We start from the raw sequence: 18,616 nt of genomic DNA, 5'->3' as shown, positions 1-18,616 counted from the left end.
TAGCAAGTGCTCTTAACTGATGAGTCAACTCTCTAATCCTATGCCCCACAAGTTAAAACATGAAGCTGTCGGTTTGGTCTGAAAACCCTTCTGGGCATCCTCTGGAGGTTTCTCTCTGAATGAATGATCTTTGAAACTCAGAGGTTAAAAAGTATCCAGGAGGAATATTTGAGGGTTCAAAGCAATAGTTCTTTTAAAGTAAAGCCCAGAGTTCAAAGCCCAGAGTTCAAATGGCTCAATGGGTAAAGTGCTTGCTGTGCAAGCATGAGGACCTGAGTTCAAATCCCTAGCACCCATGTACAAATCTTGTCACAGAATCATATGTCTGTACTCCTAATTCTGGGGAGGTTGATTCAGGATCCCAGGAACTTGCTAGCCAGCCAGTCTTAACACACACACACACACACACCAAATAATAATAACAACAACAACAAAAACAGATTCAGGTTCAGTAAGATATTTTGACTAAAAATATATATATATATTGTGAAAAGAGACCTAAGAAGAGACTCACTTCTGGCTTTCACATGCATGCTCACAGGCACACACACACACACACACACACACACACACACACACACACACTTCCTCAAAAGAGCCCTGGACAGGGTCTATGATGGAGCAGAAGCGCAAACATGACTGTTCTTACTCGATCACACCAGGAATTTCCTTGTGCAGAGAGCCTGGTTGGACCAGCTGGAGCAGACTCCCTTCGCTGCAATGATGGCTGTTCCTTGCTCCTTGTATGGAGTCCCTGGTTTCTCTCTCACCGCACTTGGAAATTCTGGAGGAGTGAACTGGCCTTGTTTGATGTTTTGTATGCTAACATTCCCAATCAAGGAGGCTCCAGTATTCATCTTTTGATGCAGTGAGAATCCTGGGAATGAAAAGAACAAGCCAGCAAAGGGGGTGTTTCTTATGTGCTGTTACTGACACATTGCTGATGTTGGGGCACAGTGAGAGCTGTGACTCAGAGACGTCACAGAGCCTGTGCTGGGCTGGGAGGTCGCTCAGCTGTGGTGCTCGTGGCGCAGGTATGCAAACCTGAGTTTGGTCCCCAGAATTCACCAGGTACAGTGGCTCACACATATAATCTCAGACATAGGGAAGTGGAGACTCCTATCAGTGAGTCCCTGGGGCTCATTGATCAGCCAACCTGGCTTAACTAGCAGTCTCCAGGGTCAGAAACCAAGGGAGACAGTGGCTGAGGCAAGAGGACCAACGTTGATCTCTGACCTACACACACACACACACTTTGGGTGGGCATAGTCCTTGGAAAAATCACACACTCAACCTCTCAGTTTCCTTACCTGAACAGTGAGCTAACCCCCACAGTACCCGATCATTTTGAGAACTCAAGCGCCAGTGGCATCCATCCGAGTCTTTCATACAGGTAGTCAAGAAACACTACCCAACATTCTGCAAAACGTTCTTGTCCACCCAAGACACTTTAAAAGAAATACCTATGCCTGCAATCTCTGCTGCCAGAAATTTAAATCTGAGACAGCAAATGTTTAAAGCTTGCTCTGAGCATCTCCTGCCATCTCCAAAAGTAAAGAGGAGGAAGCTATTTTGAGCCATACCAATGTGGCCAGCAATCGGTGTTGTCAAAGGTGAATTGGGCCAGCCAAAAGATGGATTCTGTTCATTCCCTTTCTGTCCTCAGTAAACTAATCATCCTGTTAGGTTTATAGGCCTTTTCCCCATTGGATGTCCTTGTGAGGGTGACAGATGGAAATCAACAAGGGCCTAGGGACAAAAAGGAGTCCCGTCTCAGGGAGCAGCCTCAGAGGAAACCAAGGGGAAGCTTCACAAATAAGGCCATCAAAATGAAGGCGTGCTAACTTACAGCAGCACTGTGGCAATGGTCATATCCCTCTGTGGGTCCATAGTCTGCGCAGTCCCTTGAAGAGACTGCCCTGCCGCTTAGCGAATGACCGATGCTTATTGGGTTAAGTTGTATTTGAGCTGGCCTCTGCTGCTCCCATTCAAGTGATTTAATGAGAATTATTTAATAGGTATTATTAGGATAATTAGACAATGATCACAGTTAGGCAATAATATTGAGCTATCAAGGTTGTGAATAACCAAATTTAGAGGCAGGCCTGCAAACAAGGAGAGGGCTTCGACAGTTAGGCGAGGCCCCTTCCGTAATGACTGGGGGCAGGCTGAAAGGGTCTTTTGTGCCTGGGAGTTATTCATTAGGCCCATTGAATTTGAGGACTGGGCAGGGGTTCGGGGTGGGGGTGCAGACCGAGGGCCCTGACATCTAAGGGAAATGAGCTCTTCATTGTCCTGACAACAGTCTGGCTGTCTTTTAATTTTTTTTTCCCCAACAGTCAGAAATAAATTCTCCCACCCCCACCCCTGCATGGAGTCTCCCCCACCCCACACACACAATTTGTTCAGGAAAAGGAAACAAAGTGGATTAGAGCGCTAACCATCCATCCCAGATGACAGACCAAGACACACAGGATGTCTGTGCGTGTGCTGGCGATTTTGGCAAAGGCAGCAGAGAACTCCTATGGTTCCCCAGGGTTCAAGGCACCGATGGAGCAGGATACTCAGTGGCCTGCCCCCCCACCCCACCCCAGGTCACACCAGCTGTGAAGCTACTTGGACTTGTCTAGGTTCAGACACTAGCCCCCATTCCCCTGCAGAAGACTGCCAGGCAGATTCAGTAGGTGGGGGTTGTTTGAGAGTTCTGGAGACAGGTGAAATCAATTGCAAAGGAAGAGCAGCTTCGACAGATGAAAGCCTTTATGCGCAGGGAAGGCCAGGCAAGCTCCTTCCCCTACAGCCTTGCTCACTGCAGCCAGCTGCCTGTCTTCATGGGGCGTCTCTCCTTTGGGGGGCCAAACAGTTTCTCCTTCACAAGGCTAGCAAGGGCAATGCAGATGCTGGAGGCTGCCAGCAGAGGGCAGCAGCACACACATGAATGATTTAATGGCCAGCCCAGCCAGAAAAGAGGGTAGTTTGGCTGCTACTATGTGGGTTTTGTTTGTCTTTGTTGTTGTGGTGGTGGTTGTGGTTGTTTTCTCTTGACTGCTGCTGAGGAACCCAAGAAACACCAATGTCCTGACTCATGTGCCAGTGGGGGATTCTAGGCAGAGCACAGGGATGAGTCCAGTGTTCTTGAATGAATCTTGATGTCACCAGCCTTCTGCTGTTAGTGCTCTGTCAGATGTTCCTATCTGTAAAATGGGACTAATAAACCCTCCTTCTCGATGAAAGAGTAAATGATAAGGGTGGTAGGGCTGGGGGAGGGGGGACTCAGTCGTTAAAGTGCTTGCCACGGAAGCCTGAGGACCAGAGTTCAATCCTTAGACCCTTGTAGAACCCTTGCTGTGGCAGACCAATCCCAGTGCTGGGGAGATGGAGGAAAGAGGGCCCTAGGGCTGGCTGACCACTTAATTCAGGCATATCAGTGAGCCCTAAGTCCCAACAAAAGGCCCTGTCTTACAAAAGAAGGTGGGCAGGGCAGTGGTGGCCCACACTTTAAATCCCAGCACTCTGGAGGTATGGGCAGGCAGATCTCCGAAGTTGAGGCTAGTCTGTCTACAGAGTGAGTTCAGCTAGAGCTGCAGGAGAAACCCTGTCTAAAGAAGGGGAAAACAAAGTGGGAAAGTGATTGAGGAAGGCGCCTCATGCCAACCTCTGATGGTCACGAATGCACAAGTGTGCACATACGCACCCACACACTCACAGAATGAACGAGATCATTTCAGTGAAGCATTTGATAAGTGGACCTGTCCCATCTTAGGACTTCAAATGGATGTGTTCTTCTCCTTTGAGTCCCCATCCTTATAAAACCCACTCCCCTGGCCAACCTTTGTTTATCCATTCCATCTGTAACTCTTCTCCAGACAGAAGTCAAGCTGCCTTCCACAGACATGCATAATCTATGACTTTCACATGCTTGTCCGTATAAGAATCTTGAAGGAAGTCTTACTTTTTGGCCCATACCTGTAACCCTCTAAGGAGGCTGAGGCAAGACGGTGAGAAGTTCAAGGCCAGCCTGGGCTACATGGTAAACCTGTCTCACAAAGAAGGAGGAGGAAGGAGAGGAGGGAAATTTTCAGTGTACATTTTGAAATTTTGTATTACATGGATGTTGTTATAAATTTCATGTGTGTGCATGGGTATTCATCTTGTGGCACACAGAGGGCAACTTGCAGGAAGTTGGTTCTTTCCTTCCATCAAATGGAGTCTTAGCATGAAACTCAGGTTGTCAGGCTTAGGGCAGGTGACATCTCACCAGCTGACCAGTTTTTTAAAGGGTGTGTGTGTGTACAAGTACCCACGAAGGCCAAAAGAGAGCATTAGATTCTTTGGAGCTGAAGTTATAGACAGTTGTCAGTTGCTGGACACCAACAGCAACTGCTCCTACACACTGAGTCAACTCTCCGGCCCCTAGGACTGACTCTCACTGTCACTCCCAGCACACCAGCAACTGGGTGAAACAGTTCAACGAGGAAGTCAAAGCCTGTGCTGTGGAGGGGTGCCTGTTAGACAGTCAGCCATCATTAGGGCATGGGCTCTCAGGAGAAGATGCCCTTCAGATTATCTCTACAACTCTTTCTTCTCTGAGTGGAAAAAACAAAACAAAACAGTGAGCCCGAGGGTAAGCTCCTTGCCAGCCATTCCACGTGGCTCATTTCTGTGCCTCCGTAAAGTGGTAGAGCAGGGAGAAATGAGGTCTCTCCATGACTGTCTAACACAGATGGACCATTAAAGTGGAGCCCTCTATCTAAACAGAACACTGGCAGAAAAGAACCAGACCCTTACAGAGGCTCTCCAGGAGTCACTCAGGTCCAAGCAAACAGTTCGGCCTGGTTTTCCCCAAATCTGTAGAAGTCATTGCTTCTGCTTCCCAGAAGGGGAGCTTGTGATTCACTGCACAGCAAACAACAGGAGCAGCAGCATGGTGGCACAAGAGACATGTCCCCAGGTCCCAGGGTGTGACACAATAGGCTCTAATAACATATCAAAGCGAGTGCTTTGGCTAGGGGGCACAGGATAAAGCGCACAGCAGCCTTTATACCATGCAGTAAATGACCAGGTCGTGCAGTTCAGTGTGTCGTGGGGTTCTGAGCTATGCACAGTTCTCTTCTTGTGAAATCACAAACGAGGCCCAGGCTTACGGTGCTTAAGCCTTGTGCTTTGCACCCTTGCAAAGACACACACACACACTGCACGGAGACAGCCTCATTCACAAATATCAGAAACCATGTGTTACATGTCCCCTCTGTTCCCAGCTTCTTTGAAAACCCAGGTGGATCCAACTTATGACCCATGGTGTACCAGCCCAAGGACAGCCCAGCCCAAATCATAACTCAAATTGAGAGGCTGTTTGTTTGTTTGTTTGTTTGTTGGGTCTTTAACACACCAGTGTAGTTCTCTAGTGTAAACTTTGTTAATGGCAACATCTTGTTCCAATGTCCGAAGCAGGCTGTGTGGAAAGAATAGAGACAAGCTCTTAAGCTGATTGTACAGGAGAAATGATCAGGACAGACAAAGATACTACAGATGTCCAAAAGATAAAATAATACAGTGAATGAATCTGACTGATTGAAAGTGTGTGTGGTTTTCTAATTACCAAGCTAAAAATTAAGGAAAGCCTTGTGATGTTTTCAATAGATGGAGCACAGATCATATGAAAAAAAAAAAAAAAAAAAAAGCTTAGTACCCACAGCCCCGTGAGCTGACTCGGGTTTAAGACACCTGCTACCAAGTGTTTGTTCGATGACCTGAGTTTTCATCCCCAGGATAAAACCTCCACATAGTGAAAGGAAAGAACTGGCTCCAAAACACTGTCCTCTGACATTCCCAAGTGTGTGCACACACATAATAAACAAAAAAAAAACCAAATAAATGTAACAAAAAAAAATCATTATGTACTTAGCATTTTTAAAAGTCAGCAATAGAACCTAGGGAAAAATAAAATAAAAACTTAGTCCCCAAACCCTAGCACAAACATCTTTGGATCATCATTGTCATGTGCAAGGAGCTGTGGGAGGAGACAGTTACACTCTAGGCTCTGGGGTCTGGGCTGAGGAGAGACTTGTGTGAAGCCAGCCAGTGTGAACTGAGCTGATTGCTGATGGGTTAAGTGTAGCAACAGTTGGTAAAGCACTTCCCTCCCATGTATGAGGCCCTGACTTCAGTCCCCAGCGCCCAAAATAAACAAAGGCCAGAGTTCAAAAGGCAGGACCTAACCCAGAGCCAGTCTGAGGAAGTGCATGGAGGGTTCCGCCAGGGCGGCTCTAAGGACAGCAAGCAGCAGCGAGTGTCAGCATTAGACCGACAGCAAAACTGCGGTGAACACTAAATGAGGGCTTCACAGACTCTAAAGAGGCAAATAAATAAATAGATAGATAGATAAATCGCATCTAAAGGATTAATTCTGAGCCAGACAGCAAACAAGACTTGGAAAAACCACACACCAATACACTATCAGGGGCCAGGGGCACGGCAGCACCTAGAGAGGAAAATGTTCGCAGAACCAGCATGGCTTTAAACAGATGGTACATTTGTTTGTTGTTTTTCCATTCAGAAAGCAAACAAACACCGTCTGCCAGTCAGCCCAGGTAAGTCACCAGGCTTAGTGACGTGAACCTGACGTGGAAAGTCATGGAATTTCAGTCGAGACAGACATAATCTGCTTTGTGTTCTGAGAGCACTCTCAGGCAAAATTGGGTCAATATAAATGACAAATTAACAAGTTGGTTTATGTTGAGCTTTCATTTGTTTGCCTCATTGGTAGTTGGTTGGTTGGTTTTTGAGACAAAAATCTCTGGTAGCCTAGACTGGCCTTGAACTCCTGACCTTGCCTCCACCTCCCAAGGGCTGGGATGCCACAATACCCAGGTACTAAGTATTGACTGTGGCAAGTGTGTCTAAGAAGAACCACGATAAGAGCTGAGGAGCAAAGAAACTGAACAGCAGAGCTGGCTGGTGGGTGAGAGGAAGGGTCAGGTAGTTGAGCTGACCGGCGTATGGGGTAGCGCTGCCAGCGTCACAGAGACAGGAGGTGACCTGAAAAATAGCGAAGGCCTGATTGATCTGGAGGGCCACGCCCTTTCCACTGCACTCTGCCTACAGTGAGAGGCAATGCTCTCCAACCCTCACAGCACCCACGGGGGCAGGATGTGATAGGGGACACCGGTAAGTGGACGGACACTTCAGCGCAGTATTAGAATTAAGAAAGCAAGAGGGCTGGGCCTAAAGGAGTGTGCGGCCGCCACCTGGCAGATCTTGAGTTCTTAATTCCACCATGCACTGAAGTGGTCCTCCAACAGGGACAGGTGGATCTCTGAGTTTGAGGCCAGCATGGTCTATAGGAGTGAGTTCCAGGACTACACAGAAAGACCCTGTCTCAAAAAACAAAAACAAAAGAAAAGAAAGAAAGAAAGAAAGAAAAGAAAAGAAAAAAGAAAGATCCTTCTGTACCTGACGCTTTGAGAAAGCGGGTTCCCTGGTAATCTTACTTTTCTGTGATAAAATATCTTGACAAGATAAACTTAAGGGCTCATAGTTTCAGGTGGATTGTTTCCTGGTGGGGAAGGCATGCGGGCGGGGAAGGCGAGATGATGGTAGAGCAGGGAAGGCGTGGACGCGGGAGCAAGCCTGGCTGGTCCCGTTGCATCTACATTCAGGAAGCAGAGTGAACAGGAACTGGAGCCAGGCTACAGAGCCTCAAGGCCTGCCCCGAGTGACCCACTTCCTCCAGGCAGGCCCGACCTCCTAAACCTCCACAACCTCTCAAAACAGCTGGCAATCTCCTGTTCAACTGCATGAACATTTTATGCTCAAACTATAACACCTGTAATACTTTACCAAAAGCTGTGGCTACAGATTCTCCAAAGGGAATCTGTCTACCAAAGAGCAGACGGCTCCCAGAAACTGAACCAAAGCCAATAAAATTACCAATTAGTCTGCTGATAAAGGAAAATTAAGCAGCTCAGTTCATCTTGTGTTTGCTCCTCGAGTCAGGGAAGTCACTGTGACCTATACGGAGTCTGCCATGACAAGAGTCTCAGAAGGACATAAGACGGAAGCAAGGACATATCCTCCAGGATACAAAATAAACTAGATCGGGCTGGTTTGTGTGGCAGAGCGGCTGAATAGGAAAAGCGAAAGCAAAAGATTCTCCATAGACAGCAAAGCAGTGCTTTAAAGCTGTTTCTTTTGGATTGGGGACAAGGAAGGGGAAGCCCAGGGCTGGTGGCAGATGGGGTCCTGTCAGACGATAAGGAGAGACAGCATTTCCAACTCGCAGCTTTTCTGTTTGTTCTATCTCGAAAAACGGTTCTTAATATAGAAACATTAAACAAACACCTAGAAGACGTTGACTCTAGATTAGATGTGTTGTGTGAGTGAGTGTGAGTGTGTGTGTGTGTTTGTGTGCATGAGTGTGTGTACGGTGCTGCACAGAGGAAGGATTAAGAGTGCATACTGTTCTTGCAGAAGACAAGGGTTTCCCAACACCCACCTCAGGCAATCCACAACTACTTACAACTCCAACTACAGGGCATCCCAAGGGAGCTGGTGTGTACCCACCCACACAGAGATGTTTTTTAAAAAGAAAAACATGTCAGTTGGATAAAATAGTCAAAAGACTTCCCTATAACAAAACAAACAAGGAGGTATTTAATTCCTTTTAGTTAGTTAATTGGTTAGTTGTTAGTTTTTTGAGTCAGGGTCTTGCTACATAGTCCAGACTGACCTGGAACTAACTGTGTAGGTTGGCTTTGAGTTCACGGTGATCCTCCTGCCTCAGCCTCCTAAATGCTGGGATATCCGCTGTCATCCTCCACACTCGGTTCAAAAAGATGGTATTTAATGAAGTGCATAGAGAGTCTTGAGCGGGTTAAGAAAAGGATTTGATGCCTAAAGAAAACATGAAATATTGCTGCACCGTCGCTATTGCAGAAAGCTGGAGTTCCTTTGTGAGCAAATGTGAACTCCAAAGACCAGGGCTGTTAAAAAATGGTGTCTGTAACCCTGGATCACAGCACAAAGGTCCGAGAGCCCCCACCCCCCTCCTCCATTTCCCCAGAAGGTTACTTTGTTGTGATTTGAGTTGATCTGCTCAGGAAGATTGCCAGACAGTATTGTTCAATAGTTACTGGAACTCTTTCCAAATGTCTTGAGATAGCTTACAAAAAATATCACTCTACCTCTGACTTTGATATAAACCAAATTAACAAAATGTTTTTGCACTCTTGAATTAGGGGATGGCGGGGGGGGGGGAAGCTCAGTAATTAAGAACACTGTGGCTGCTCTTCCAGAGAACCCAGGTTTGATCCCCAGCACCACACAGCAACTCACAACTCTCAGTCAGTCCAGTTCCAGGGGGCCTGTGATCCTCTTCTGGGCTCTATGAGCATTGGCGTGCACATATACACCTGTCTGTGCTGTAATAACACAGGAATACAAATGTATCTCCCCTGAGACTCAATCCTAACTGTACTTTTCACCATTTGGCTTTTCTTCAGGGGAAAAGAAAAAATCCAAACTGCCAGTCACCAGCCTATGATCAAACGTGGTGTGAGCATCCCTGGCCTGGGAAGGGTCCACATAGCACCTGAGCATTCTGTATGAGTTTGATTTGCACAGGGGGGAGAAGGAAAGAGAGAAAGACATCAGCAGGCAGCTAGGGCTTCTCTGACGCAGAAAAGCACATCAGTATTATGGACACACGAGCAGGCAAAAGATGAGTCCTTTGCAGTAGGACACTAGTCATCACGGGCATGTGACCTTGGAATTGAAGTGGTCGTGTTCTCCCGGCCCAGAAGGACTCCTCCAGAGCAGGCACAGGTGGGTTTCATTTGCAATGCCCATGACCTTGAGGCAGCCACAGGGTGCCGGGAACCGCTCTCCTGCCGAGCCCTGCTTGCCACAAACATGGCCCGTTAAAGTGGCTCGGAAGCAGTTTGATCATGGGGCGAGAAACGCCAATCTAACCCATTTGCCCTTGATGTCTTAAGCAGATTCAGGGACACAGGACGAAGCCCAGCTCTTGCAGGAGTGGTTGAAGCTGGTTCTGGAGAAGAATAAATTAATGCGATACGAGTCGGAGCTACTGATCATGTAAGTAAGGCAACACAGATAACTGTGAGTGCTAACAGCCTGGTAGCGGGAGCGGGGAGCTCACCGTCCTTGGCTGGAGTCCCAGCGTTTTTCTCCTTTGTGCATATGGAACAGTGATTGAGGCAAATTGGTATTTTGTGTCTTGCATAACATGCTGGCATTAGTGGAAAGACTCTTCCGTTGTCTGCTCTCTCTGCGGAGTTCAGTGGCTAAAACAGATTTCAGTAGCAGGTCAGGAGCTAGAAGGCAGCTGGTTCATTCCTGGCCCGCAGTCACGCGCCAGCCATCCAGAGAGGAGCTGTGCTCCCCCCCCCCCCCACCCCGTGTGTGAACCATGGGGAACCCGCCTGACCACTTCCCGGGGGTTTTAACAAAAGAAGAGCTGAACCCTGGCTGTCTGAGTTCTGTCTGTGTGTCTTGGAGGAAGGGCTGGTGGACTGCTTAGAGAGAAGATACGTGGCTCATCACGCGATTCTGCAGCAGACAAAGGGTGCCATATCCACCAGAATGAGAGAGAGAGAGAGAGAGAGAGAGAGAGAGAGAGAGAAAGAGAGAACAGCATTGGGTATAAACCACCAAGCTCCAGAATTTCCCTGGGTGTTTTTATTTACAATGTTTCATTTTCACTCCAACCCTGAGACATCATCTGGGTGACTTTAGAGGGGGTCCATTCTTCTCTGCCATGGGGTCTGAACCAAGAGAGAATTATTAATCGTAATCGATGGCTGAGGATGAGCCCTCAGGCAGGCTTGCTAGCTAGTTTCCTAGGGCCCCTGACAAACTGTTACCAAGTAGGTGACTCCCAACAACCAGAACATCTTACAGAAGTCCATGTGAAGGTGTCCAGGTAGCCTCATTTTCCCGACCCTCTCACAAGGGACTCCTTCCTTGCCTCTTCACCCCTTGTGGCTCCAGGTATTCCTTGGCGATAGCTGTGAAGAGCCTCTGAGCTCTTCACACGGTCTCCATGTATCCGTGTCTCCTCCATGTCTGTCTCTTAGAAAGCATTCTCACTGGGCTTTTGGCTCACTGATGTAATCTAGACTGTGACCATCTCAGGGTCCCTAACCATGTCTTCAAAGAGCCCTTTTAAAGTAACATCACATTCACTATTTCCAGGGCACTATGACCAGGATGTGGACATATCTGTCCCGATCAACCCATTACAGTAGCCAAATCTCAGAATTGGATATATCTGTGTAATGAGGAAAGGAAGTGGACCTACTTGATCCTCATGGGAAAGGCTTCTCCTAGACCTTGGATCTCAAGGGCCGAGTGATATCCCCAGAGGCTATGAGGCAATGGCCAGGAAGTTGTGTTTGGTGGTCACATGTGGCTATAACCAAAGGCTCGTGGATGCCAGCCAAGGATGCTAAGCATTCTCCCTGTAATACTATAATACACAGGGCAACCTCTCCTCCCACCAACAAGGAATGAGCAGCCAAAAGGGTTAATGGGTGTCAGCTGTGAAATCTTAACCAAGGCCAAAGCCCAGGCCAGGGCACTTGAGAACACATGCTCGCTGAAGACAGGCTGAGCCTGGGAGAGAAGGAAAAGGTGAGGTGGACATGCCTCATCTACTTGTTATCAAAATCTCCCTGAGAGTGGGAGTGGGGGAGTTGGAGGAGGAGGCCAGGAGTTACACTCACTACCCTCCATTCACAGGGAGGGCAATGCCAGGCATGGGGAAAAGTGGATCCTCTCTAGCAACCATTTACTTCGCAACTATTTTTTAGCTGATGAGGATAATAAGCCTCCAAGGAATTAAGTAATGTGTCCTCATCCGCCTAACTACAAAGCCCTGAGATGCAGCCATGCAGGCTGCATTGGAGCTAGGTCTGAATTATAAAGTCCTTTCAACAGAAATTTACCAAGAACATCTTCTTTATACCAGGAACTCAGCTGGTTTCTACAGGAACAGGCCATAGCCAGGCATGGAGATACAAGCCTAGAATCCCAGCCCTTTGGAGGTTGGAGGGCATTGGGGGGGGAGGGGGTGTCAGAGAAACAGCACATGGCCCGATAGCAATAAGAAAGCCCATCCAGGGTTCCATGAAGGATACAAGAGTCTGTCTTGGGGAGGAGGGTGGCCATCAGGAGCTGCAGGCCAGGGCCAGTAGCCTCCCTAGAGACTACCCTGGCCATAAGAGCAAGTATGGTCTTATGGTCCTCCATAAGACGTCATTTAGGACAGCTGGGGTGCGAGCGCTGGATGAGGCACGTCGGAGGGTAGGTTTTGGTTGGAGGAGGACTGTATGAACGAGCAGAGATGTCTTAGATGGGTGTGTCCGGTCAGACCCTTTGGGATGTGAAGTCAAGACAGAATGAGAGGTAGGTGAGATTCCTTGAGCGAGGAGAAAGGTAGCGGCCGAGTCTCCGGCCCCTGCTGCAACTCCAATTTGTTGTGAAAACAGAGAAGGAAGGAAAGAGACCTGGGCAGGAGGAGTTCCGGGTGTGACTTGACTCTGAGTCTCAACCAAGCCACAGGTACATCAGTGTAGAGGCAGCCCACAAAGGACTTGGCAGTATTCATGCCTCTAGAACACCCAGGAAGTCAACAAAGGAACAGCAGGGCTTCAGGGTAACCCTGAAGCCGATCCTATAGCAGCCTCCATGTCAGTAACCCTCTCTGTGACCTGAGCTGCGGCCACCACCTCTAAGCTCCTGCAGAGGGCCTGCAGATGGTCAGTGCCAGCAGCAGCAGGGCTGGGGGTGTGGCGTAGCTGGCAGAGTGCTTGCCTAGCACATACAAAGCCCTGGGTTCGGGCCCCAACACCACAGGTCTACACCAGTGGCACCATCCGCAACATCGGCACTTTGTGTAGAAGCAAAGGGGAGCGGCAGGAAGAGCAGAGGTTCAAAGCCATCCTTGGTGGCATAGTAAGTCTGAGGCCAGCATGCACTACATGAAGCCCCATCTCAAAAACTAAGAAGCGAAATATAAAAGGAAACCGACGGCAGCAACGGGGTAGAGCAGGGTGGCCCCAACACTGTCGCAGGGAGATGCAAATACAGGTCACATCTGAAGGGTAAGTCACACGGGAGGGACAGAGAGGCCCATCCCCCATCCCCGGCCTCTGTGGCCCCAGGGCAGCGCCTGAGCCCCCTCTTCTCTCACACCCTGTAGCTTCTGTGAGGATGCATGTGCTGCTGTGCCCTTTGACCCCTTGGGGGACTCTCGGTGCTTTTCCCCTCAACCCTTTACTTTCTCTCCAGTCTTTTGTTGAGGTTTGTGTGACTATCACCTCTTGGCATCACCGCATCTGTCAGGGTCCTCATTTCTCCGGTGAACCCCAAAGTGGCATTCAGAAGTTCCTCTAAACAACGCATGGGCCAGCACCTAAGGAGCTATACAGTGTGGGAACACCTGGGGCATCCCCAGGCTCTGAAAAGTCAAGTCCACAGTTGACTTGCAAAGAGGACTGGGCTCCGCTCCCTGCCCTTCTGGTCCCCACAGAGGCAAGTTCAGTATCATGGCTTTCAGCATCACCCCCTCTAACTGTCTCATCGTCTCTCAAATCCAGCACATCTCAGCCATCTTTCTAGGTACCTCTGGTTGGTCCCAGCAGTAGCAATGCCTCTATTTAGAGATATTAAAAGATGCCGGTTATAATGAGAAAAAGAACTGTGTCGGCCACTGTCCATGGGGCCTCCATTCACGATTCCACATAGTTCCCTGTTAATGGCTGGAACATTTTCTTGTACTCAGGGCCCAAGAACTAGAACTAGAAGATCACCAGAGCAGGCTGGAGCAGAAGCTACGAGAGAAAATGCTCAAGGATGGTGAGTACAGGGCACATTTGGGGCCCCTGCTGAAAACACACACACACACACACACACTCTCTCTCTCTCTCCAGGACATTTGAACATGTCATGCTACAGATGCAAATGGAGAACCCATCCCCCCTTGCTACAGCCTGAGATCCAGCCTTGGAAAGCACAAAGCCTTCCTGTTCCTTGTCCACCCCGGAAGCCCAGCAGCACCTCCCCCCCTCTCAAATAGGCATCATTCATTTGTGAGATTCACATTTCCTTCATCCCATGTGTTGATAGAAATAAAGCAATTTATTTAATTCTTAAATGTATTTTTTATGATGGTGGAATCTGGTGAAGCCCCATCGGGCCTTGAACACCCAAATTTTCCTGCCTCTATATAACGTGTTACTTTTCTCACAGCTGTGACCAAATACCTGAAGAGGTCTGTTTTGTCCTACAGTGTGAGGGGACGCCATCCGTCATGGCTGGAGGGCATGGTGATTGGTGGGTCTGTGGTGGGAGGGGCATGCCTGCAACCCCAGCAGCAAAGAACAAGAGAGGCTTCACCTGGAGCAAGGTGGAAGATGAGAACCAGCTCCTACACGTTGTCCCTAGACCCCCAGGGGTGTGCTGTAGCGGTACAGGACCATAATCCCAGTCCTTTGGAGGCTGAGGGAAGATTATCAAGAGTTCAAGACCAGTCTCAGCTATATGCCAAGTTTGAGGCCAGTCTGGGATGCAGGAGATCATGCACATACACACTCACACTTACACTCACACTCACACACACACACACACACACACACACACACACACACACACATTCTCAGGGTGAAACTGGAGTTGACTCCTCCACAAAGCACATACCTTTCTCTTCTGTGGCTTTAGGGACAGCTCCTTAGGGTTAAATTCACTTCATTGTAATCATAGGACATAACAAGCCCAGAACCATTGTGAACTACGATAAGAACTCCCCTGGTGCCCCAATCTTACCCGAGCACTGACTGTTTTATTTTTCTTCTTCTTCTTCTTCTTCTTCTTCTTCTTCTTCTTCTTCTTCTTTTCTTTAGAGAGCCAGAAAGATGAGAATGATCTAAAGGAGGAGCAAGAAATCTTTGAGGAGATGATGCAGGTGATTGAGCAAAGAAATGAGCTCGTGGATTCCCTAGAGGACCAGCGTGTCAAAGAAAGAACCCAAGACCAACACTTTGAAAACTTTGTTCACTCCAGAGGCTATCAGCTCAGCAGGACTTGAGGTGCCCCTCCCCCCACAAGCCGGAGAGCTAAGAACACCACACTTTCCCACCCAGGCAGTGAATTTAGACTCTACTGATTAAAAAAAAAAAAAAAAAAAAAAAAAAAGTCTCTCAAATGAGCTGTGTGTGGTACCTCACATCTGTAATCCCTGCTGAGAAAAGCTGAGGCAGGAGGAGTGCTGTGAGTTCCAGGCCAGCCTGGGTTATACAAAGAGACCCTGTCTCAAAAAAAACAAACATCTCTTATAGCTCTTATATCTGTTATGGGTTCCCAGGATTTTTTTTTTTTCAAAAACTATAATGAAATGATGGCAGAGGTTGGCAGTGCCCATGGGCCAGTCCTGATTGTCTCGGAGAGTCACACAGGCCTGACCTCCCTGCTGCCTTTGTCGTTTTTCTTTGTTCATTGAGTTACATGTTTTAAGACTTTTAAGAAATGCCTTTTCATTAATACGCCCATATTTGTCTTTTTTTCATGGCTGACCAGTTTCCAAATGTCAGGGCACAGCAGCAGCAGTTTAAAGATTAGCTTAATATTTAAATTGTGTTTCCAGAGAAAGCAGAGAAACCCTGAGATTACTGATTAAATAAAGCCAATAACTCATATAGCAGGTGTTAATTCAATCCAGGGTGAATTTAATTTACCAGGTATATTTATAAGCCTTAATATAATATACATAAGCAATGAGAGTTGAACAAAAACATTTGAGCTTTAATTTAATTTTTTTTAAAAGAAAAAAGGAAATAAAACTTTAAGTTCATGCCAGCAGGGTTCTTGGTTTTCACCAAATCCGCTGCCTTAGAGGAAGCCTGTTCCCACAATGCTCTGCTTCTAACCCTGGACCACAATAAGTGCTTTTAGGAAATGAATGGTTTTGAAGTGCTTTCTGAGTGAGTGTTGGTGGTGGCAGAAGGGAAGCTTTCACTTGTTGATAAAACATTGGTGAGCTTACAAGGCTACTAAAAACAAACACAGCGTGAGCTAGGGGAAGATGCTTCCTCGAGGTCACCTGTGGTTAGCATCAGCATGCATCACCTCTTTGAGACAAAGACCAACCACCTCTGTCTTCCAGGTAGAACTGAAGGCAGTGCCCCCATTTATCTAACTCCAGATTCAATTGTGTGTGGGGGGGGGGGGAGGAGAAATTTTAAATTTGCAAAAAAGAGTTTGTGGAAGGAGTGGGCATGCCGACATGTTAGGCTCTTTGAGTATTTGGACAGTGCACACAGGGATGAAAGAAGACAAAGTTTAAACTGGTAATTTATTGTCATAAAATATTTGATTGTCCTTTTGTGGAATCCTTAGAAGATTTAACCTGCTATCAATGAGAGAAGAGACTGAAGGGTTCTCACATGTGTATCTGGCCACTCATTTCCATGAGTGTTTAAATATTTCACTAGGCGAAGGTGCTTTGTAGCTGTAACCGGTGCCTGGACTTTCCTTGATCTAGATTTGCCCAATAACAGCTTCCATCTGAGATGCTGTCTGTGTGGTCCAACCTTGCTGGGGATGAGCCAGATCTTGTCTGACACCACTTAGCCAGAGTTTGGGGGAGGAGTTGGCCAACTTTCCATGGCACACTAAAGTACAGTAGCTGCCTTTACTCTTTTCTCTGTTTTTCTATTTTCATTTTTATGTTCTAGAATCGAGTCTTCTAGTGCGTTCAGTTCTAATATGAGGGAACAGTAGGGGCATTTTCCTACCTACCTACTTACCTAAAAAATTGACGCATCTCTGGCTATTTATTTTTATTTATTTTCATGGTTAGTAGACAAGGGTCATGTGATTTCCCATCATTCTGATTCTCCGAGGTTATCATTTTTGGAGAGGACCTTTCTAAACAAAGATATTACCATGTAAGCAACATCATGTTGAGATGTTTGGTTTTCAGAGTAAGAAAGATGAATAGAGGTCATCAAAATAATATTTTCAGTCAGGCGTGGTGGCACACACTTTTAATCCTAGCATTCAAGAGGCAGAGGCAGGTGGATCTCCCTGGGTTCAAGGACAGCCTGATTTACAATATAAGTTCTATGTCAACCAATGTTACATAGACAGACCTTGTCTCAAAAAATTTTTTTTCAGCCCCCAGGCACTGAGAAGAATATTGGATGCACAGGAATGAACCCATTTTGCTAAAGTTTTTCTTCTCCCAGTTAAATGAGAGCATGCTGCTTGCTGTCCGTGTGTATTTAACAGAGGATGTTTGTTTGTGTGCCTAGGTTGTCATTCTGAAAAAGAATTGACACTTGTTTTAACTAATTATAAAAAGGATTCTCAGCCAGGCATGGTAGCCCATGCCTGTAATCCCAAAATGCTGGGATTACAGGGGCAGGGGCAGATGGATCTCTGTGAGTTCAAGGCTAACCCGGTCTACAAAGTGAGTCCAGGATAGTTAAGGCTACATAGAGAAACCCTGTCTTGAAAAAACAAAATAAATAAATAAAAAGGATTCTCTCGAGATGGCTTAGTGATTCTTGGTCTACTGTTGAATTGTTATTTTGTGGCTGCTGAGCTACTTAAAAGGACTTGCCTCCATGCAACGCAGAATGTTCTAGACCTTCAAAATGTACAGGGCACAACTTGAAGATGGGTTGGTTGGTTGGCTGTTCTCAACAGAGCAGGACTGTGAAAGGATTCTGTACTGACCTGCCAGAGAGCCCCAGGGTAGAAAGTCAAGAAGAAACCAAGGCTCCAGCCTTGGGTCATATTTCACACTCAGTCTCCCACACCTTCAAAATCAAGCCAGACGGGTTTGATTGGCACAAGCTCAGAATTTTACCCAAGCTGGAACAAGAATTGTTCTGAAGTGTGGTCTCCCCAACCATCCACCTATTGATCTACTTATTCAGCATTCTCTGAATGCTGGTGGGGTGCTGGAGGCTAGGCTACAGAACAGAGCTTTGCTGTCCTCTCCATCTCCAAAGAGGTACACCAGTCAGGAAATCACTGCCATCCCCAGGGAAAAGCATAAAGAGATTAAAACAAACACACAAACACTTCCATCTACTTTGCTCAGAATAAGGACTTCTCTCCCAGACTACTGTAATCTGGCAATAAAAATAAGTGTGTTGCTAAAGCTGTGAAAAATCCTATCAGGTTGTAGGTTTTCCTTTAGACCTCCTAGTTGGCAGCGTCAGGCTGCTTGGAATCAATCAATGGTGAGCTACAGCATGTTAATTACCGCTGAGAAAGGAAGTGGCTGATGGTGCCAACTCTGATGAGCCTCGATGCGATGCAATTGATGTTTTCAGCATGGGCGGCGGCGTGTGGGGGGTGTGTGTGACAAATTTGGTGATGTCTCTCTTCCTGGGCAGCAGATTGATAGGCTTCTCCATCCAAACTGAAAATGGCAGCATGCCCCACCCAGGTGGCTGATCAGAGAAACTACCTCAGCAGGGCAGAGGTGGCAGGGGCCAGCTGGCTACACCACACACAGGCACGAATGGAGAAAGGCCGAATGTGGGGGAGACGCCATGTGGGAACTGATTGTCCTTGGAAGGTTCAT

The 18,616-nt window shown here is 47.3% G+C and overlaps 1 protein-coding gene across 4 annotated transcripts in view; it reads left to right on the top strand.

Moving 5' to 3' along the window:
* Nucleotides 1-17,562, top strand: part of Mical2 (microtubule associated monooxygenase, calponin and LIM domain containing 2) — a 180,082-nt gene extending 162,520 nt beyond the window's left edge. For 2 of the 4 annotated variants that reach the window (XM_055627671.1, XM_055627668.1), the window contains 3 exons: nt 9,996-10,095; nt 13,805-13,878; nt 14,922-17,562. In XM_055627671.1, coding sequence (XP_055483646.1) covers nt 9,996-10,095; nt 13,805-13,878; nt 14,922-15,106 — 359 coding nt within the window. In that variant the 3' untranslated portion in view covers nt 15,107-17,562. Of the gene's footprint in view, nt 1-9,992; nt 10,096-13,804; nt 13,879-14,921 lie in introns of all 4 variants that reach the window. The other 2 variants (XM_055627670.1, XM_055627669.1) reach the window with 1 other exon arrangement.
* Nucleotides 17,563-18,616: the final 1,054 nt, after the last annotated feature.

Source organism: Psammomys obesus, unplaced genomic scaffold (assembly GCF_907164565.1).
Source record: "Psammomys obesus unplaced genomic scaffold, mPsaObe1.curated_primary_1811, whole genome shotgun sequence".
Lineage (NCBI taxonomy): Eukaryota > Metazoa > Chordata > Mammalia > Rodentia > Muridae > Psammomys > Psammomys obesus.
Note: the sequence above shows the minus strand (reverse complement) of the source record. Positions and strands in the feature narration are given on the sequence as shown.